The following is a 23,031-nucleotide window of genomic DNA, read 5'->3' as shown; positions in this document are numbered from 1 at the left end:
AAATTGTTGAACTCAATATTCAGTCCGGAAGGCTGTAGAGTGCCTAGTTAGAAGATGAGGTGCTGTTCCTCCAGTTTGCTTTGAGCTTCACTGGAACAATGCAGCAGGCCAAGGACGGACGTGTGGGCATGAGCTCAGGTTGGAGGGTTGAAATGGTAAGCGACAGGGAGGTCTGGGTCATGCTTGCAGACAGACCAAAGGTGTTCTGCAAAGCAGTCACCCAGTCTGCCTTTGGTCTCTCCAATGTAGAGGAAACGGCATTGGGAGCAACGAATGCAGTAGACTAAATTGAGGGAAGTGCAAATGAAATGCTGCTTCACTTGAAAGGAGTGTTTGGGCCCTTGGACGGTGAGGAGAGGGGAAGTAAAGGGGCAGGTGTTGCACCTTCTGCGGTTGCATGGGAAGGTGCCGTGGGAGAGGGTTGAGGTGTAGGGGGTGATGGAGGAATGGACCAGGGTGTCCCAGAGGGAACGATCCCTGTGGAATGCCGCTGGGCGCTGGGGCCGGGGTTGGGGGGGGGGGATGTGAAAGGAAGATGTGTTTGGTGGTGGCATCATGCTGGAGTTGGTGGGAATGGCGGAGGGTGATCCTTTGAATGCGGAGGCTGGTGGGGTGATGTGAGGACATGGGGGTCCTATCATGGTTCTGGGAGGGAGAGGAAGGTGTGAGGGCGGATGCGCAGGAGATGGGCCGGACACAGTTGAGGGCCCTGTCAAAATATATAATACATTCCTACTGAAGTCAGAAGATTGTGGATTCAAGCCACACTCCAAAGACCTGAGCACAAAATCTACACTGACATTCCCAGGGCAGTAATGAGGGTGTGAATTCAAATGCTTCCACCCTATCCCAATCCTCATTCCTAAGCAGTGGCACAGCTACTCAGCAATATCATCCATCTCAGTGGTACATGTGGAGACATTGGCCTCAGTGGTTGTCTCTTGCCTCTTCTGACACAACTGCCGTATTTCCAAATATATCAAGGCCAACCGGTAAATCTGTAGTGTCAGGACCAAAGCATTCTTGATTGTGAAGAACAACAACATCTGGTGAACAATCTCTTGATGGAACATTAGGAACAATCGGAAAATGAAGAAGGGCCCATCTTGTATCAATACACTTATGGTGATATTCCAGAGGTCTGCACTGTATTTGTATAGCTGTGCTTTATGCCCTGGTGTGTCCCCATTTGGAAGTGGTCCTTCTGTTTTCTGCAGCACTGCAATTTGATGAGCAAACATAAACTTTACAACTGCATTAAAATTAACATGCTTTTTGAGTTGTTTTTGTATCTTCACACTCTCACCATGGGGAACAATGTGAGGTCATGGAAAGATTTTCAGGCTATTTAAGCCTGAAAGGCCACTGTGTGAACACTCCTTCCATGGCCATAACCATCTTTATATGTCAGCCTGGTGGATAGTCCCATACAGCGGGACGGCTTTATGGTCTTGCAATTCATATAATAAAGGGGAGATCACCAGTACCCACAAATATCTCACTAGATGTTAACCCAGAATTCAGAAGGCAGGGCTCTGGTCTCCATTCACTGGGCTTGTCCAGAGTGGATTTCAAGCCCTGGACCTTCTGGGTCAGTGGAGGAGATCAGACCACACAAAATACAACAAGTCTGCATCACATCTCATCCATCATTCACACAAAACTAAGCAAGTGTCCATCACACTTCACTAATTAACACCACAGAAAACAAAGCAAGTCCCCATCACATCTCACTCCATCAACATACGCCATACAAAACATAGGACGAGTAGTGGACCACTTAGTCTCTCAAGCTTGTTCCATCATTCAATGAGATTGTGATTGATCTGTGAGCTAACTCCATGTCCTAACAAGGGTTTTGTATAGCTGAAGCGTAACTTCCATCCCTTGTATTCTAGTCCACTAGCTATAAAAGCCACCATTCCATTAGTCTTTTTTTTGATTATTTCCTGTATCCATTCATGGCATTTCAATGTTCAATGTCAAGTCTCTTTGGATCTGCACTGTTTCTAGCTTTTCACCATACAGAAAGTACTTTGTTTTATCCTTCTTATATTCAAAGTGGATGCCCTCACATTTGCCCATACTGAAATCCATTTGCCACAGTTTTGTTCAATCATTTAATCTATTACTGTCTCTTAGAAATTTATACTTCCATCTACACTGCGTAAAATGACACCAATCTTTGTGTCACGGGAAAATCCAAGCATGTGGTTCTCTATCCCATTGTCTAAGTGTCAATAAGTGCGGTGAATTGCTGAGGCCCCAACACACAGTGCTGTGGGACACCATTTGCCACATCTTGCCAATTAGAGTACCTGACCATTATCCCATTATCTTTTGAGGTGAAGTTAATTTCCTAACCAGGTCAAGAATTTTCATTCAATTCCATTGGCTTTAGTTTTAGTTGACAATCTGTGATGAGGGACTTTATTATATGCCTTCTGAACGTTCATATAACTAACATCCATTGATATTCCTCTGTCCCCTACTTCAAATATCTCTTCAAAAATTTAATCAGGTGCACCATGCATGATCTACCTTTGTAAGTCCTTGTTGACTCTCTTGGAGCAGCTGATAAATTTTTGTGGTATTCAGTCACCCTATTCTTAGAATCAAGTAACTTCTCAATAACAAATCAGCTAACTGGTCAATAATTCCTTGGTTTTCCCCCTCTCAACTTTCTTAAATAGCAGAGTTACATGCAATTTTCCAATCTGAAGGAAGGGTTCCCAAATTGAGAATACATTGAAAGATTATGCTTAGGGCATCTGCAATGGTCTCACCTACTTCCTTTACAATCCTGGGATAGAAACCATCTGCTTCCAGGAATTTGTCAATCTTTAGTGTCATTGTTTTATTCATTATTATTACTTAGTTTACATTAATTCTAGTAAGTCCTCGTCCCTGATTCAATATTAGATTCCTTGGGATGCTTGGAATGCCATTACCTTCCTCCACTATAGATACTGATGGAAAGTAACTAGTCAACATGTTCATCGTTTCCTTATTTGCATTGACAGTATCTAAGCTACTAGTTTTCAAAGGTTCTACATTGCTCCTGAACACACCCTTTCTCCTAATATAATTGTAAGCATGTTTTGGTGTTGATTTTGGTATCCCTTGTGATTTCCTTTCCGTATTCACTTTACATAGCTCTTACTATCTGTTTTGTTACCTTTTGCTGTTCATTGCATATTTCCCAGTCACCAGGAACTGCTACTTCTTGATCTTTTTATGGTTTTTCTTTAGTTTTATATTGTCCCTTACCTCTTTTCTCATTCTTGGCTTTTTTTTGGCAAGTTGAACTCTTGGCATAAATTGGTTCTGTATTATGTTAAATTCTATTTTGAATACCTCCCATTGACCTTCTGTCATTTTACCCATTAACTGATTTGCCCAGTTTACTGTGGACAGTCTCCTGCTACAAGATGCATTCTGGATGCACTTCCCACACAGGGAAGTACATTATGCCTGTTGGATTGGATCAGTTTCTGTGGATCCTTGTTTTCTATTTGAGCTGGGTTCCTCTTATTCTACACCCTGTTGGTCACACCAATCCAGCTCCGAGCCTGGACACCTTCACAACAAGTTTCTTACACGTCTCGCTGCCTGAACTAATGCAAAACAAAAATGCCCCCATCACACTTTATCCAATGATCTAAAGCCCACAAAAAACATGCTCTATCACACCACACCGCATGAACCAAGACCACAGCATGTACACATTTAAAAACAAATAAAAGCGTTTTCCAAAACACAAAATATACATGAACATTGTTAACAAATACAAAATATTCAGAGAGAATATTAAGATTTACCTGTAAGGTCCAAGGGAAACTGCAACATACTCCATGTCCAAATAGCTAGAATGGCATATACCAGCTCAGGATGGCATCTGAAATCACCATTATAGCTAGTTAGTTAATGATGCATAACTCTAATCACATTGATGCTATTTTCTGCTGAGTACAAAACCCACCTGACCCCCTTCTCTGACAGGGTTTCACTCTTAAACTCCAGTATATCAGCAGCAATTCCCACAAACGTAAGGAGGAGCTGGGATAATTGGTCTCGGTTAATGCCAACGCCCATTGGAAGTATCCATTTCCCTATTATGAGCAGAATCATGAGAGTCTGGTGAAAGCCAAGTGTCCAATCAAGTGTGGTAGTCCAGTTGATGACCTGAAAAATGATTTAAACCAAGAAGCGAGACAACAGAGAATGCAAGGGATTTAAGAGAGAAATTCAATAACATCCTATGTTCATGGAAATGAGATCCACTAAATTTAAGGAATAATATCACACAGAAATCTGAGATCTCAAAGTAGAGTTTTGTTTGTGCACATATTTTATTGTAATGACTGTTGAAGTATTTTATTGTTTATTGGCATAAGCAGATTTATGAAGCAAGGTGAAATTCATAAGCAGCATTGGTGTTATATGCAGAAAAATGTAGAATAAAAGCAAATAGATTTACCAAATTGATTGAATTACTGGAACTTCTTGGACTTTGCTTAGGTGGTTCTTCAGTTGAAGCATTGTTGATGAATTGTTCAGTTGAAGGGGTAAAATGCTGCAAATGAATTTTCATATGTTATCTATCTTGTCTGGGTCTTTAGAAAGCTAAAAGCAAAATACTGCGGATGCTGGAAATCTGAAACAAAAACAAAAATTGCTGGAAAAACTCAGCAGGTCTGACAGCATCTGTGGAGAGGAAGACAGAGTTAACGTTTCAAGTCCGTATTACTCTTCATCAGAACTAAAGAGAAATAGAAATGAGGTGAAATATAAGCCGTTTAAGGAGGGGTGGGACAGGTAGAGCTGGATAGAGGGCCAGTGATAGGTGGAGCCAAAGCAGAGATTGCCAAAGATGTCATAGACAAAAGGACAAAGGGGTATTGATGGTGGTGATATTAGCTAAAGGATGTGCTAATGGTGACATTAAGGGTAGAAAGCAGGATGAGCAAGTGACAGATGGCCCTAGTGAGGGTGGGATGGGGGGAAGGGATCGAAATAGGCTAAAAGGTGGAGGTAAAACAATGGATGGAAATAAATTCTTAAATAATAATAAAAATAGGCGGGAAAAGAAAAAATATATATAAAAAATATATAATAATTATTAGAAAAAAAGGAATCAAAAAGGGGGTGAGGATGGAGGAAAGAGTTCATGATCTGAAGTTCATGGTCTTATGGACTGAAGTTGTTGAACTCAATGTTAAGTCCGGAAGGCTGTAAAGTGCCTAATCAGAAGATGAAGTGCTGTTCCTCCAGTCTGTGTTGAGCTTCACTGGAACATTGCAGCAGGCCAAGGACGGACATGTGGACATGAGAGCAGGGTAGAGCGTTGAAATGGCAAGCGACAGGGAGGTCTGGCTCATGCATGTGAACAGACCAAAGGTGTTCCGCAAAGCGGTCACCCCAGTCTGCGTTTGGTCTCTCCAGTGTAGAGGAGACCCATTGGGAGCAGCGAATGCAGTAGACTAAATTGAGGAAAGTGCAAGTGAAATGCTGCTTCACTTGAAAGGAGTGTTTGGGCCTTGGACGGTGAGGAGGGGAGAAGTAAAGGGGCAGGTGTTGCACCTTCTGTGGTTGCATGGAAAAGTGCTGTAGGAGGAGGCTTGAGGTGTAGGAGGTGATGGAGGAATAGACCAGGGTATCCTGGAGGGAACAGTTCCTATGGAATGCCAACAAGGGGGGGGGTGAAGGGAAGATGTATTTGGTGGTGGCATCATGCTGGAGTTGGTGGAAATGGCGGAGGGTGATCCTTTGAATGCGGAGGCTGGTGGGGTGATGTGAGGACAAGGGGGACCCTATCATGGTTCTGGAAGGGAGAGGAAGGTGTGAGGGCGGATGCGCAGGAGATGGGCCAGACACGGTTGAGGGCCTTGTCAACTACCGTGGATGGAAAACCTCAGTTAAGGAAGAAGGAAGACATGTCAGAAGAACTGTTTTGGAAAATAGCATCATTGGAACAGTTGCGACAGAGGCAAAGGAACTGAGAGAACGGGATGGAGTCCTTACAAGAAGCAGGGTGTGAGGAGCTGTAGTCGAGGTAGCTGTGGGAGTCGGTGGGCTTGTAATGGATATTGGTGGATAGTCTATCACCAGAAATTGAGACAGGGAGGTCAAAGAAGGGAAATGTCAACGATGGACCATGTGAAAGTGATGGAGGGATGGAAATTGGAAGCAAAATTAATAAATTTTTCCAAGTCCAGACGAGAGCATGAAGTGGCATCAAAGCAGTCATTGATGTACTGGAGAAGAGTTGTGGGAAGGGGCCTGAGTAGGACTGGAACAAGGAATGTTCCACCTGCCCCATAAAGAGACAGGCATAACTGGGGTCCATGTGGGTACCCATGGCCACACCTCTGTCGCATCTGTTCCAATGATGCCACTTTCCAAAACAGTTCTTCTGACGTGTCTTCCTTCTTCCTTAACCAAGTTTAAGGAGAAATTGTTCAGTGAGAGAACAAGTTCAGCCAGACGGACAAGAGTGGGGGCGGATGGGGATTGTTTGGGCCTCTGTTCAAGGAAGAAGTGGAGAGCCCTCAGATCATCCCGGTGGGGGATGGCGGTGTAGAGGGATTGGACGTTCATGGTGAAGAGGAGGTGGTTGGGGCCAGGGAACTGGAAATTGTTGATATGATGTAGGGCATCAGAGGAATCGTGGACGTAGGCGGGAAGAGACTGGACAAGGGGAGAGAGAATGGAGTCAAGATAGCAAGAAATGAGTTCCTTTAGAAAGCCACACTTTGTAGACCACTAGACTCAAAGTGTTAATTCGATGATCCCTCTAAGTATGGGTCAGAGAATAAGTGGACAAACCACACAAACCACTGAACATAGATTCAAATTGAAGGCTCCTTCAGCAGCTGAGCCCTGGGATTTGGACCTCCTAAGTCCAGCCTATCACTGTCATTGTCACCCTGCGTGGTGTCCTGCCTACCCATTGCCCTGCTCTCCTTGCCTATTGCCCACCCTGACTGCAAATCAGCCTATCTGCCTGTCCTTTCTTAACTGGCTGTCAGATGACAAACAGTTAGGCCCTAAAATTCCTGGGCAGCCACTTTGGCAATGGAAGTGTGGTGGAACTGAACCCACACTTTAGCCCCAGGCTGGAGATCCCATGTCAAAACCTAGTCATCTACATGACTGGGTGGACTGTGGTGTCTGAGGTGGTTGGTTGTTATCTTGTATGGGTCTCCAGTGTCTGTGGTGGGTTGCATTGTCTGAGGTAAGTTGTGCTGTCTGGGGTGGATCCGCTGTGTCTGAGGTGGGCTGTGATGTCTGTGAGGGCAATCAGTGACATATTGCCCCATATCCTCCCTAGGCCAAAAAGTTTTTGCAATCTTCAACTCCAAGATAAGGCATCATATAAGGCCATCAAACTGTCATCCCACGCACCACCCTTCACCACTGCCATCCCCACCCCCAGTCCCCTACTCACTGTCAGGGAAGCAGATGGATGACCCACTTATGTTCCTCATTTACCAGAAAATCCCTGATAGGAAAATACAACGTGCAATTCCAGAATGCCTTTATAATGTTCAGGTTAACCCATAACCAGATTATTGCTTCCAGTGTGGTCACCTCACTTTAGGAAGAATGAGAACGTCATTGAGAGGATGCAGAATAGATTTACAAGAATAGTCCAGAATGGGGGTTTTAGTTACAAGATTAGATTGGAGAAGCTAGGGTTGTTCTCCCTGGAGCGAAGGAGATTGACAGGAAATTTAATAGAGGTGTACAAGATTATTACAGGTTTAGATAAAGTAGACAAAGAAAAGCTGTTCCCATTAGTAGATGGCACATCGACCAGGGGACACAGATCTAAAGTTTCAATGAAGAGGTACAGGGAGGATGTGAGGAAGAACTGTTTTATGCATCAAGTGGTAATGACCTGCAACTCACCACCTACGAAGGGGTGGAAGTGGAGATGATTAATAACTTGAAAAGGGAAATGGATGGGCATTTGAGGGAAATAAACTTGCAGAGCTATGGGGATAGATGAGGGAATTACTCTGCAGAGAGTGCATAGACTTAATGGGCCGAATGGCCTCCTCTGTGCTGTTATGACTCTATAACTCAAAACTGGCTTAAAATCTGGCTGAAGGCCACTCATTTGGTCCAAACCAGAATTTTGAGGTCTTACTTTCTGCTGTAGTACATGTTTCAGCATCTGTCTGTTCCTTATTCAAAGTAGCTGGACGACAGAGAACTACTTTGAATCAATCATGTTAACAACCTAACATAAAGTTGTGCACATTTAAACTCCTGTAACAACCATTAGTACCATTCAGTTTCTTTGATGGAGGTAATGATGAACATCTCAAGTAGTACGGTAACATATGTACGAATCACAAGATGAGCAATAGACAGACAACTGCAAAACTCTTTTGTAGCTTGTGGAATCTGAGTAGGACACAAGATACATTAATTAAGTACATGTGATTGAAACCAGTGCCAAGGATGAGAGTAATTTGAAGATAAGGAATCAATAAATCAACAGGAAGGGAGGAACCATTCCTTTAGATTAGAAAATTGCCCATGTCACACTCTGCTACTTAATAAAGATGAGAGAAGGAAACCAGGGATTACAGTGTAGGCCAGTTAGTCCAACGTCTGTTTTTGGGAACTTGCTGGAGTCTATAATTAAAAGGTAGGATGACTGAACACCTTGGAAATTTTCAGCTGATCAGAGGGAACCAGCATGGATTTGTAAAGGGTAAATAATGTCTGACAAACCTGATGGAATTTTTTGAAAGGATGACTAAAATGGTAGAAAGAGGAGTGCATATGGATATAATTTATATTGACTTCCAGAAGGCATTTGATAAAGTCCCTTATAACAGACTGTTAGCTAAAGCTGAAGTTCATGGGATTGAAGGCAAATTATTGACCTGATTAGTAAATTAACTGAAAGACAGAAAACAATGACCTACTCCTGTTCCTATATTCCTAAGTTCCTACATGTGGGTAGGAGACATTGTGATGGGCGTTTCATGCAGACATACATTTGTGGGGTATGATAGTGCAGAGTCTATGTTACTGGGCAAGAAGTCTGTGTTACGCAGAAAACCCAAAGCTCAAAACCTACCCTGGCATTTTGGAAATTTAAATTCTGCTTACAATAATAAAGTTGTGACCAGACAACAAACCCCAAGGGCAGAATTTTCCTCCTATTGGGGGGGGGAGTTCAGGAGCGGGCGTGCCTCCGATCAGTGCCCCCAATCAAGGGGGCGCTGCCATTTTATGTTGTCAGGCCACCCAGCATGACATTCGCAAGGAAGGCTATGCGCTCCCTGTGCAGGCGGGGGGGATTCCCTGAGCCAAGAGTGCTGCCTTAGGGAGATCGGCTCCACAATAAAAAATCTTAAAAACAAAAAAAAAAAATTCTTTGACATGTCCCCTCATGTGACACTATCACATGAGTTGGGATATGTCCATCACTTTTAAATACACCTTTATTACATTTTTAAAAAACCTACATGAAACCTCATTCCGCCTGTGGATGAGGTTTCAAGCTTTTTCCAATGCTCGCCAGGGCTCCCGGCCACTAATGATTTTAGTGACTTTGTCAATGGCCTCAATTGGCCCTTGACAGGTCGGCGGGCGCACAGCTGTTTCGGCTGAGCCCCCGCCGACCTGAAAATTGAAATGAGGCGGGGTGACATCAGGAGTTCTGCCCTATGTCATCCTGTGTCATTTTATGTCTCGGTGAGCGGGCCCCACCCCCCGCTCGTCGATCAGGAAATCCTGGCCCAAAAGTTGCAATCACCGGAGACAGATAGCTCTGGAGACCCAGATTCAGCTTTGCTCCTCTTCCATGATCTCCACATTCCTGACACAATTGTACCAGCAGACTCCACATATTTGTTGGAAGCATCACCAGTCAAAGATCAAATTCAGGGTTGGGATGGCAGCAGGCTAGCACTTAAAATTTAAATTAAACCCGCCCACTTCAGGAAGTGTCGATGATCAGAAGGCCACTTAAAATACAATCCCAGTGCTGTCCCAGAGACAGCCAGTACCATTCAACTTCTGCAGGCACTTTCCCCTCTCTCTTCCCCACAGACAGCCTTCCAACAGGACAGGAACCCACCCCCAACCCCCACCAAAGCTCACTCAAATTATCTAACTGAGACAAACCTGGGAAGTAGTTTGGACCATTGGCATAACTGTGGGAGTCCCATTCCACCAAACTGCGGCAAGATCTCTCCAAAGACTTTTAAGCATCCCAAGCAGCAGATAAATAAGATATAACAAAAAAAATCCAGGATTTAACTGTTGCATTTATAGGAACAAAGGAACATTAGGAACAGGGGTAGATTATACAGACCCTCAAACCAAATCCACCATTCAATTAGATCATGGCTGATCTGTACCTCAACTTCATTTACCTGCCTTTGTTCCATATCCATTGATAACCTTACCTAACAACAATGTACCAACAGTGATCTTGAAAGCTCCAATTAATCCTGAGGCAGATTCAATCATGGCTTTTAAAAGAGAATTGGAAAAGCACCTGAACAGAAAATAATTGCAGGGAAAGATTGGAGGAGTCTTTTTCTGGATGGCAAGCTGTAACTAGTGGGGTGCCACAGGATTCAGTCCTTGGGCCCCAACTATTTACAATCTTTATTAATGACTTGGATTCAGGGATAGAAGATATAGCTAAATTTGCAGATGACACCAAAATAGGTGGGAAAGTAAGTTGCAATGAAGAAATAAGAAATTTACAAATGGATATGGTCAGGTTAGGTGAATGGGCCAAAATTTGGCAGATGGAATTTAACATGGATAAGTGTTGAGGTTATCCATTATGATCGGAAGAATAAAAAGGCGACTTATTATTTAAATGGAGAGAAACTTCAGAATGCTTCAGTGCAGAAGGATCTGGGTGTCCTCGTGCATGAATCGCTGAAAGCTAGTATGCAGGTACAGCAGGTAATAAGGAAGGCAAATGGAATTTTGGCATTTATTGCTAAAGGAATAGAGTATAAAAATAGGGAAGCATTATTACAACTGTACAAGGCATTGGTGAGACCATATCTGGAGCACTATGCACAGTTTTAGTCCCCTTACTTGAGGAAGGATGTAGTTGCATTGGAGGCGGTTCAGAGGAGGTTCACTAGATTGATTCCAGAGATGTGGGGTTTGTCTTATGAGGAGAGATCGAGCAGTTTAGGCCTTTACTTGCTAGAGTTTAGAAGGATGAGAGAAGATCTATTTGAGGTATATAAGATGCTAAAGGGGATAGACAAAGTAGATATGAAGCAGCTGTTTCCCCTTGTGGGGCATTCTAGAATGAGAGGGCATAGTTTTAGGCTAAGGGGTGGTAGATTTAAATCAGAGATGAGGAGGAATTACTTTTCTCAAAGGGCCATGAATCTGTGGAATTCACTACTTCAGAGTGCAGTGGATGCCGGGACGCTGAATAAATTTGAGGAGATAGACAGATTTTTAATTAGTAACGGGTTATGGAGAGAGGCCGGGAAATTGGAGTTGAGGCCGAAATGAGATCAGCCATGATCGTATTGCTTGGCAGGGCAGGCTTGAGGAGCTGAATTGCCTACTCCTGCTCCTAGTTCTTATGTTCTTATGTTATGAGTGTGTGTAGCTAAGTAATTCTTGTGGAGAGGTAGCATGGACACAATGGGACAAATGGCCTCCTTCTGCATTGTAAGCATTCTATGATTCTATGACCCAGTCACAGCCTTTTATGTGACAGAGTTCTACTCCCCTTTGTGTGAGAAAGTGCTTCCTGATTTCACCCCTGGACAACTTGGAACTAATTTTAATGGTTATGCCTCCTTGTTCTGTACTCCCTCTACCACATGAAACAATTTTTCCATAGCTACTCTGTCAAATCCTTTTAACATTTTAGCACCTCAGTCTGAACTTGGGAATACAAGATAGTTTTGTGCCATCTGATCTCATAATTTAACTCACATTCTCCAGCATCATTCTAGTGAATTTGTACAGTACTCCTCCAGTACCAGTAGATCCTTTTTGAGGTGCAGTGCCCAGAACGAAACACAGAACTTCTGATGTGGTCTGATCAAGGCTTAATACAATTCAGGCATAACTTCCATGCCTTTGCATTCCAGCTCCCTTGAAGTAAAGGCCAGCATTCCATCATTCCATTAGCCTTCTTGATCACTTATTGAAGGGTGTGATGCACGTTAAACTTATTGGGCTGGATTTTACAGTCAGTAATGAAGAATAGTGCCAGTCATTCATTATTCTGATACTTTCCCACAGACCTTGTGAACAAGGCAAGTGACTGTGTATCTCATTAGCCAAACAGATAAAAGAATTCTGAATGAGCACTACTGTATCTAAAAAAAAGGATATGTACATTAGAATTTTTAATTCAATGTCAAATCAGGGACAGAAAGAGAAATAAAGAGAGACAGAAAGAAAAATACATTTCCAACAATAATTAAAGTCTGAAGGGATGAAATTCCACACTTGTAAAAGTTAATTTTCAGTGCCAGAATATTTGCTTAGCAGTAGTTAAGACTTATCACACCATTAGAAGTCTATTTAATGGGCAAGCTTGAACTTTAGATGGGTAGTTTATTGGGTAACTAATGGGTAAGTACCTCAATTTTACACTGTTCCATGTGTTTCAATGCTGGGTCTCTCGGCGAGGCACCAATTTAGAAAAGCTTCTGGAGGAGCAACATCAAAAACTTATATTTATATAGTGACTTTAACATAATAAAATATCCCAAGTTGCTTCACAAGAGCATTAAAATGCAGTATTTGACACCAAGCTCACATAAATTGATATTAGGTCAGATGGCCAATAGCTTGGTGAAAGAGGTATGTTTCAAGGAATGCCATAAAGGAGAAAAGAGGAGTAGCGATGCTGGGAAGTTTAGGGAGGAAAGTCCAGAGCATAGGGCCGAGGCATGGAGCAATTAAAATCAAAGATGCTCAGAAGCCCAGAATTAGATAAATGCAGTTATCTTGGAGAGTTGTGAAGCTGGAGAAAATTACACAGATAGAGAGAGGCGAAGCCATGGAGTGATTGAAAACAGGGGTAAGAGCGTTAAAATCGAAATGCTGTTTGCCAGTGAGAAAATGTAGATCAGCAAGCACAGGGGTGATGGGTGAACAGGACTTGGTGCGAGTAAACACACCAACAGCAGAGTCTGAGATGACCTCAACTTTACAGAGGATAGAATGTGGCAGACCAAGCAGGAGTGAATTGGAATAATCATGTCTAGGGATGACAAAAATAACATGCATGCCAGACAAGTGCCAGGCAATGACCATCTCCAATAAGAGAGAATCAAATCATCTCCCCTTAATGTTCAATGGCATTACCATCACTGAATCTCCCACCATCAATATCCTGAGGACAGGGGGTGAGGGGGGCAGGGGTTGGGGTTATCATTGACCAGAAGCTAACTGGACCAGTGATATAAATACTGTGGCAAGCAGAGCAAGTCAGAGGCTGGAAATTCTGCAGCAAATAACTCACCTCCTGACTTGCCAAAGCCTATCCACCATCTACAAGGCACAAGTCAGGAGTGTGATGGAATACTCCCCACTTGTCTGGATGAGTGCAGCTCCTACAACACTCAAGAAGCTCAACACCATCCAGGACAAAGGAAGCCACTTGATTGGTGCCACATCCACTACCTTAAACATTCACTCCCTCCACAATCATCATATTGTGGCAGCAGTGTGTACCATCTACAAGATGCACTGTAGCAACTCACCAAAGCTGCTTCTGTAGTATAAAGGATTAACAGATGGGATATGATAATATATGACGTAGATGACGATGTATTGCTCTCATCGTCAGTCATATGTTAGAATCTCGAGAGAGGGGTTGGAACACCATGCCGAGGAGCAACATGTCTATTCTGCTATTAACACATTCTGCTTTCTTACCTTAATGCCACCATCAGCACCTCCTTTAGCCAGTACTAATACCATTAACCTTTGTCCTTTTGTTCATGACAACTTTATCAATCTCTCCTTTGTCTCCACCTATCACTGGCCTTCTATCCAGCTTCACCTGCTCCATCCCTCCCTTAAACAGTATGAATTTCATCACATTTTTTACTTCTCTTTAGCTCTGAAGAAGAGTCATACGGACTCGAAATGTTAACTCTTTCTCCCCACAGAATGCTGTTAGACCTGCTGAGTTTTTCCAGCATTTTCTGTTTTTGTTTCAGATTTCCAGCATCCACAGCATTATGCTTTTATCTCATATATGTCTGCTCTGTAACTTGTAAGTATTACTAATAAACAAGTGTTAAGCAGATACCAGAGTATGTCTACAGTTTGTCTACTAACCAAGTCCCATATCTAAAATCCAAAAGAGAAGGGTCATCTCAAAACATGGTGGCAATAATGGAGACCTTAATGTAGAAAACTTTTCGGTGTTATCAAAGGAGCCATGGAGTGAAAGACACCTTGGGCAGAATTTTCTGCTTGATGTGTGGGGGGGTGCCACACGTCAGTGTGTAAAATGAAGCGTGGTGATGTCGGGTGAGCGTCCCGACATCACTGCACGCCATTGCGATATTTCGCTGGGCGGGCACGCGATGAAGTTCGATGCATGCCCGCCATTAATTAGCGGGCTAGTTAAGGCCCTTAAATCATCAATCGCCGATTTTCAGGCGCCCGTGCATACTTCGGGTCAGCACACGGGCAGGTAGGTAAGAGACTTTTTAATGAAGCTCATCCACGGGTGGGGTAAGAGGGCTCAGTGGTGTTGTCAATCTGGTCTGTGAGTATTTATTGCAGAAAGTTTTTAAACTTGCCTGTGTGATCTGTAGCAGTTCAGAACAAATTCCAGCAGCTTTCTGTGTACATGGAACCTTCAGGTCAGCACTCTGCAGTCAGTAATCTTTGTCGGGCCTGCAGCTTTCCGGAGGCCTCCCTTTAGCCTGGGTATGGGTTCTGACATGTCCACCGGAGGCAGCTCCTCTGAGGAGGAAGGGAGGGCTAGAATAAGGAGGAGGCGGCCAGGAGTGCACATTCAGTCTCCACGGGAGCCACCTTTGGGAGTACAGGCGAATGCACAAGGGACACAGGGCCAAGATGTAGTCCAAGGTGGAAGGGGCTGCAGAAGACGCCGCTATCCTGCTGCCAGGGTATACAGGCGGCGAAGCAGCTACCTCAATATGACTGAGGTGCAGTGCCGAAGGAGGCTCCGACTGTCAAGGGAGACAGTCAACTATATCTGTCAGCCGATTGGCCCTGAGATCTCCCCTAACTGTGTGGATGGACACCCCATGCCAGCGGCTCTGAAGGTCACAGTTGCCCTCAACTTCTACGCCTCTGATTCCTTCCAGGGCTCAGTGGGTGATATTTGCGGTGTCTCCCAATCAGCTGTCCACACTTGTGTCAAGCAATCACAGACGCTCTGTTCAGGTATGCATTGACCTTCACCCACTTCTGCTGGGACCAGGCAAGCCAGGCAGAGCAAGCCAGAGGCTTCGCGGCCATTGCTGACTTCCCCCATGTCCAGGGTGCAATAGACTGTACACATGTGGCCATCAAGGCACCAGCAGGTGAGCCTGGTGCCTTCATCAACAGGAAGGGCTTCCATTCCATGCATGTGCAGATGGTGTGTGATCACAGGATGCAGATTCTAAAAGTCTGTGCAAGGTATCCAGGCAGCTCCCACGACACCTACATCCTCAGACACTCCCAGGTGCAGAGGCTCTTCAGTGCTCCAGCTCGGATTGATGGATGGCTGCTGGGTGATAAGGGCTACCCCCTCAGAAGGTGGCTCATGATGCCTCTCCGCCATCCAAGAACAGAAGCTGAGCAGCGGTACAATAGGAGCCACGGCACCACAAGGGCTGCGGTGGAAAGAGCCATCAGTCTTCTAGATGTGCTTCCAATGCCTGGACTGCTCAGAGGGCACACTTCAGTATCTCCCAGATCATGTGTCAGTGATTGTGGTTGTATGCTGCGCTCTCCATAATCTTGCGCTGGAAAGGGGGGACGCAGTGGACGATGAAGACATTGACGCAGTGGATGCGGCTGCACACAATGAGTCCAGCAATGATTCTGAGGATGAGGAAGCACGGGAATGATAAGGGGCTAAACGCTGACCTGGGACCACATCAAGGAGGCAGGGACACCCGGGAGACTTTAATCCAACGAACCTTCAGCTAGGTCCACACAAACGGATCAGCAGGACCAGCCTTGCCTGGCTCTTCCATACTTGGCACCTAAGTGCTAAATCTGCCAGGTCATCAGCTACAATTAAGGGCTTTGGACATAAACTTCAATGTCCACTCAAACACTCATGACATTTATCTTAAACATACACATGCAAAACAGAGGAGGCACCCTCAGCCATGGTAACACATATGGTTTTAATTTTCACCATCAGAAGTTTTCACAAAGTCAAAACCAAACGTTAATCAAGCAGAAATAAATAATAAGTACCTAATCTAGGGCCAACACAAAAGCACCAGTGAGAAACCCGTGGTGTGCCTAAGGCGACTTATGCTTACGTTTATGGGTGCTACATCTTGGTACCACCCCATCACTCTGAGTGGCATCCGAGACAGCCTGCTGACTCTGTTGTCCTGTTGGCCTCGATGACCTTGGCGGTCGTCCTCTGGCCTGTGAAGCCTGTGCTGGGCCCACCTGGGAGGGATCTGCCAGTTCCACAGCTGGCATCTCCCCAGTCATCGCAGCCTCACCTGATGAAGTGGTCACTGGGAGTGGGGCAAAGCAACTGGTGCCCTCATCCAGAGCACCATGAAAGGAGCCCACAGAGACAACAGGCAGCTGCTGCACCGACGTGAGGTCACCCCAGACCTCCCTGCTCACCGTGGATGGGTGGGCAATGAGCTGGGAAGCTTGAAGCCCACACCATCTCCCACATTGGCAATGACCAGCCTATCATTGGCGCTGTGAGGGCTTGCAGATCCGAGCGTAACTCCAGGGGAACCTGATTGTTCTCCTGGAGGTCCCTCTCCACGAGAGTCGCCACTCTCTCCATGGAGGAAGCATGACACTCTGCCATGAGACTCATTACATCAGTGATGCTCTGCGTAGACTCCTCCACCACGGGCACCAAGTGAAGCATAGCCTCATGTATTACTCCCAGATGCTCCCGCACACCTGGCCATACTTCCTGCAGTTGCTGCGTCGCGGACGACTCTAGAGGCACATCATCACGTACTGACTGAACATGTGCCTGGTCCCCTGCAGTCTTCCGACAGCTGGCACCATCGGCGCTCTCTGTCTCTGCCAGCTCCACTAGTGTCTGTGCAGTGCCCTCTCCATTGTGCCTCGGGACACTAGCTGATGTTGCAATGCCCACCAAGGTGCTAGTATCTGTGCTGGTGCCTGCCTCACAGAAATGGTGTGACGCAGGTGACACTTGAGGGCCCTCAGGTGTGAGAGAGGGCATCTGCAGTTCCTCCTGGTGGCCATGCTCTGATGATGCTGAAATTAACAACAAGGACAGTGGATCAGTTAGCATGCACACAGTAACACCACTTCATCCCTTTCCCCCTGGCTCATTATGCGCTCAACCTTCCAGAACCAATGGACATGAATATTGGTGGGGTGGCATATAGTGAGGAGGATACCCTTACATTACAGGCAGATATAGACCGGCTGGTCAGATGGCCTAAGGAGTGCCAAATGGAACGTTATGTGGATAAGTGTGAGGTGATGCACTTGGGCAGGACAAACAAGGCACGGGAATACACAATGAATGGTAGGACCGTGGAAAGTAAGGAGGATCAGAAGGACCTTGCTGTTCATGTCGACAGGTCCGTTAAGGTAGCGGGACAGGTACATAAGGTGTTTAAGAAGGTAAATGCCATACTTGCCTTTATTAGCCGAGGAATAGAATATAGGAACAGGGAGGTCATGTTCCAAGTGCAGAAAACGCTGTCGAGGCCACAGCTATAGTTCTGCGTGCAGTTGTGAAATACGCTTCACATGAGAGATGTGATTGGAGTGGAGAGAGTGCAGAGGTCGTTTACCAGGATGCTGGCTGGGCTGGAGAGTTTGACTTATGAGGAGGCATAGTATAGAGTGGGGTTATTTCCCCTGGAGCAGAGGAGATTGAGGGGTGACATTATTGAGCTTTATAACATTATGAGGGGCATATATAGGGTCAACAGAAAGGAACTTTTCCTCTTGGTGGAGGGATGAGTAACCAGGTGGCATAGATTTAAGGTTAAGGGGATGAGGTTGACAGGTGATATGATGAGCAACTGTTGCACACAGTGTGTTGGGAATGTGGGACGTACTGCCTGAAAGGGTGGTGGACGCAGAAACCCTCCCAACATGTAATAAGTATTTGGATGTGCAGTTGTGATGCCATGACATTACAAGGCCATGGGCATAGTGCTAGGAAATGGGATAAGGCAATTTTGGAAGGTGCTTGATGCGCGCATCTTTGAAGGGCTGAGGGACCTTTTTCTATGATCCACACCTCTGACTCTATCACTCCGTGACTGAGCAATGTTGCAACAGCAACAAATCAAACAGTCATCAGTTCTATGGATGTTGGGAGGAAATAGCGGATCTCACTGTTGGCCTCAAATACATGGCCGTTCCACCCCAGCCTCACCGACACCAGTTGACCTGGGTGCATGGTGCCTCTCAAGTTCCAGGGCCTCCTGTTCGAAGTGGCTTAACATCAGCAGTTGGGCCTGGCTGCCTCCAGTCCTTGAACACTCAGACACATTGTGAGCATTCTTTTCCTGAAGAACAGAGAAGACCATTCATTGCAGCAATTTGCACATGGGCTCTGTACACGCACGCTGCACCCCAACCACAGTGGCCCATATCAGGCCTCCAGTGCCTCCTCTCCCCACTATTGCTGATCAGTCACACAAAGATAGTATGCTTGCTCCCAACAACACCCCCCTCCCCCCCACAACAGCCACCCTGGACACATTCTGCGTACATCATTTTACATGGTCTTTGCTCCCATAGCAAGGAGGTGCAACTACGTGCAGCGTCGAGGCACCAGATGGCTCTTGGCCACAATACCTTGAGGCTCCCCTTCCACAATCTCATCATCGTGAATAGGACATGTGTTGGAGTTCTGAGTGTGCGCCTAGCTGGATCTCCTGCAAGTTTCCCCCAGACTAGTCATGTGTGACTAAAAGCAACACATGGTGCGGGGAGAACTCATTTCCTCCTGAACCACTCAAGCTGATCTAAGCATGGGCACTATCTGCTTGCTCACTCAGTGTAATAGAAATGCCCCAACATGATTCAATGCAGTCACGGCAGTAAGACTTGTAGGGGGGGGAACCTCAAAGGCTAAGGCTACCTGCTGGGGTAAATGTCCAATGCCAACATGGTACTCACACATCCAGAGTGCAACAACTCATTGAGGTGCTTATAGCACTGGATCCAGGTGCACCGCACCACGTTGCAGGAGCTAACCACCTCCGCCACCTCCTCCCAGGTACTTTTGGTCATGTGGGGGGGGCCTTCCCCTCCCATTCTGGGGGACCAACACCTCCCGCCATGCTGCTGCCTCCTCGAGGAGGGCAACAAGGCAGTCTTCAGAAAAGCGAGGGGCGCATTGGCCTCCCGCTAGCCACCCTGCAGCCTGACCTGCTCCTCTGCCCTTCCCTCCAGCATGCCCTGCTCAGCTGACCCCCTGTGGTGTGACCTGGAAGTGGCCATTGTGAGCAACCTATAGTAGGCTGCCAGGTCTTCCTTTAAACAGACTGCTGGGTTGCCATTGGACCCGGTGGTCTGTGCTTGCCCACCACAGCTCGCACACTCCTGCTATTCACAGGAGTCAGCAAATACGCTGGGGGGCCTTAATTGGCCTGCCCACGCAAAATGGTGGTGTGAACCCAATCGTGGGTGCCAATCGGGTCCACGCCCGCCCGCAGCCGCTCCTGCTCCGCCCGCCCGACAGGCAGAAAATTCTGCCCTTTGATAGCAGATCGTAACAAATCAAGGGAAGGAGGAGGCACGCTGGACAGAGGTAACAACAACAGTCCCTACTGAGCAGTCCCGGTCCCTACCCTGCCCATTTGACTGCCTCGAGGGTCTGTAGTGAGGCCAGCAGTGAGAGTTATGGAAACACCATTTTCCCTGGTATCAAGCAGCATCAGGTCTTCGTGAAAAAAAGCCAAAGCTTTAAATCAGTTCCTTTCCTTATGCAGTAGGTCCAGGAGCAGATGACTTTCTCCTAAGGCAGGGTGTTCAGGAGCCCATCATAGTCTTTGAGACTATTCTTAAAGCCTTTGTCACTTTTTCCAGCCTGAAGCAAAAATTAATAATCAAACGAGCATGTTTTAACCAACAGTCCAAATTACCTGGTGAATCGATTGAATTACTTCTAACCAACCTATATTGTCTAGCTAGTTCTTGCGGATACGGGGCACTGAAGGATGGGCTAACCCTTGATTCCATTGTCATGAGTGTTTGGGATGAAAATCCCTCCAACCTTCTGCAGACCAAAGATGATCTTACTTTGGATCAAGCAGTCCAGTATGTGAGGCAGGCTGAGCATAAATGCTTTAACTGGGCTATAATTTGGCACAACTCTGAGGCTTCACATGACTCCATTGACTAGGTAGGTCCACAGGTAGTGGCCCCACGCATAAGAAAGCCTGCCAAATCAGATGAAAGGGTGGGAAACTCCACTCTGACAGCCATTTTGAGATGCTTGCATTGCATAGACACCAAGGCTGCCCAGCAGGCAGCAGCTTCCATTGTGGCAAAACTGGACATTTCAAGCATTTCTGCAAATCCAACAATATTAATCGAAGTAAAAGTCAAGAAAGTATTCATGAAACACACTCCATTCAAGAAATGGAAAACCAGGATAAAGATAAAACTACAGAGCTCCTAGGGGAAGCTGACAGTCTTAGTCCAGGCCATTGGTCAGTTACAGTACAAGTTCAAGGATTCCATACCACTTTTAAAATTGATACTGGAGCTGCTGTTAACGTACTAGCAGATGATCTCAAGTGCTTCAGCCAATGACCCGTCATCCATCAGACGTCAAATTATAAGGTCCAGGAAGCATAGACCTTCCAATTAAAGGCAAGATTATTGTTCTTCTTTGCTACAAGTGGCAACAGATCATTGATTCTCTCCATGTTCTTCATAATCAACATTCATCCTTATTGAGTGGCGATGTTGGCATACTTCTAGGAATCCTAGAAAAAACAGTTGATGCCCACCATTTGAAAGACACTGTCTTCAATTTTTTATTTAGAAGCAGTGGAAATTCAGCCTTCCAAAGCTGAGGAAGTTTATATACCCAGCAGTAAGTTTCTTTCTTTCACAGAGACCATCCACCAGACTGCGGGTGGATAAAAGCAAAATACTGCGGATGCTGAAAATCTGAAATAAAAACAGAAAATGCTGGAAAAACTCAGCACGTCTGACAGCATCTGTGGAGAGAGAAACAGAGTTAACATTTTGAGTCAGTATGACTCTTCTTCAGAGCTTCAGGCACCAGATAGAGATTGAAGTTATGAATCTCTCAATCCTTTATGAAGTAAGGCCAGAGCTGGCAGATACAGAAGGCACTGCAGCAGACGCTGACCATCTGCATTAAAATTTGCTGGACCTGAGTTGGCTCTTCCTAGGAAGTGATAAGGGAGAATCCCTTGCAGTGCTGAATGATCTGTTCAAGGTTGAGGTCCTAGAGGATGATTCATCTTTCAAGTTGATAGATGCACGATATGAAGTCTCTTGTTTTTTTAGAGGAGTCAGCTGGGTTTCTAATGGCCAAGCAGCACTCAGATCATTGTCCCATTTAAGCAACCAATATATTGCCTAGCCTATCTCCTGTTGTCCACGAAGAGTCTCCCTCACAGAATGCCTTGCCTGAGTCTATGCCAGAGTCCATTGAGGATCACACTGCTAAAGAGCTGGTACCTTCTAGGGGTGGAAGTCAATTATCATCCATACTTTAGACCCAGCTGAATGTCTTCTTCCCTCCAGAGCTGAAGGTCAGCACAAAAGCTACGGCAGAATCTTCAGCACTTCTGAAACTGCAGAATCCTGTACAGCAATCTTGCCCCAGGTTAATTGTGTACAGGAAATTTGTCTCAGTACAGAGGATGAGGCAGCCTTGACTCCATATCTGCACCAAATCTTCCATTGCCCATGGTGGAGCAACCTCACACAGAGGGAAGTGTGGTGCTTTTACCACTGCCTGTACAAGTTGACGGTCCTCCCGAAATATCATTGAGAAATCTTACAGGAATTTGTTTGTTCTTTTCCTTCGTTGTCTAAGTTAATTAAAATCTCAGGTCTTCAATGCCTGTCCATTCATCGATACAGCAGTGGATGACATAGCTGTGACAGTCTTCCCCAGAGTTGAGGATCATTCATCTTTTGAAGGTCTGCTTCGAGGGAGCAACAAGTTCCTCAGAGAGTCCTGAGTTCTTCTCTTCTAGATCCAAAGAGTCCAAAGTGTGGTGCTCTTCAGTCTTCTCTCTTAGATCAGTCTTTCTTTGAGAAGTCTTCATTATCCTTATGGTTCAGTCATTCTGCAGCCTACACTCTGCTTCCCAGCAATGCTGCTGAAGTGTTATCCTGTTTTCCAGATGATGTCCTACCAGATGTAGAATAAATCCCTCATGTCTCCAAGACATCTTCCCTAAGGGCCGGGAATACTCTGGGAAATTGAATCCCCCAGGATTGTGACTTGCGGAGGGGAAGAGTAGGAGTTGGAGTCAGTAGCATCTGTAGTTATAAAAAGGGAGTTACAGAAATGCAATGTAAATAGTTAAAGTCATAGGGTGGGATTTTCCAGCTCTGCCCGTGGCGGGCGGCAGCAGAAAATATCGTGCAATCGGAAAAATCAGTTTACTGCCGTCGTAAAAGCAGCCCAGGATCGTCCACCCCAGCTGTCAATGTCAGGCCGCATTTCCCGCCGTGGCACATTGGGAACGCCATTTTAATACATTTGCATCTCATTATAAGAGCTGCTTGCCGGAATCAAGCCCCCACCACCCCCTACGCTAGATCAAGAGGACACGTCGGCATCCAGTTGGACTGACATGATTCACAGCGGTATATAAG

General features: G+C 45.6%; 1 protein-coding gene across 1 annotated transcript in view; it reads right to left on the bottom strand.

Annotated features, from left to right (window-relative positions):
* Positions 1-657: 657 nt before the first annotated feature.
* Positions 658-23,031, bottom strand: part of tmem26b (transmembrane protein 26b) — a 59,762-nt gene continuing 37,388 nt past the window's right edge. Inside the window, exons 7-12 of the mRNA XM_041209265.1 lie at positions 8,297-8,415; positions 7,495-7,597; positions 4,481-4,576; positions 3,983-4,185; positions 3,822-3,898; positions 658-1,219 (exon numbers count right to left, since the gene is read on the bottom strand). Of these exons, the coding sequence (XP_041065199.1) occupies positions 879-1,219; positions 3,822-3,898; positions 3,983-4,185; positions 4,481-4,576; positions 7,495-7,597; positions 8,297-8,415 (939 nt within the window). The 3' untranslated portion in view covers positions 658-878. The remainder of the gene's footprint in view (positions 1,220-3,821; positions 3,899-3,982; positions 4,186-4,480; positions 4,577-7,494; positions 7,598-8,296; positions 8,416-23,031) is intronic.

This window comes from Carcharodon carcharias, chromosome 17, assembly GCF_017639515.1.
Source record: "Carcharodon carcharias isolate sCarCar2 chromosome 17, sCarCar2.pri, whole genome shotgun sequence".
NCBI classification, from domain to species: domain Eukaryota; kingdom Metazoa; phylum Chordata; class Chondrichthyes; order Lamniformes; family Lamnidae; genus Carcharodon; species Carcharodon carcharias.
Note: the sequence above shows the minus strand (reverse complement) of the source record. Positions and strands in the feature narration are given on the sequence as shown.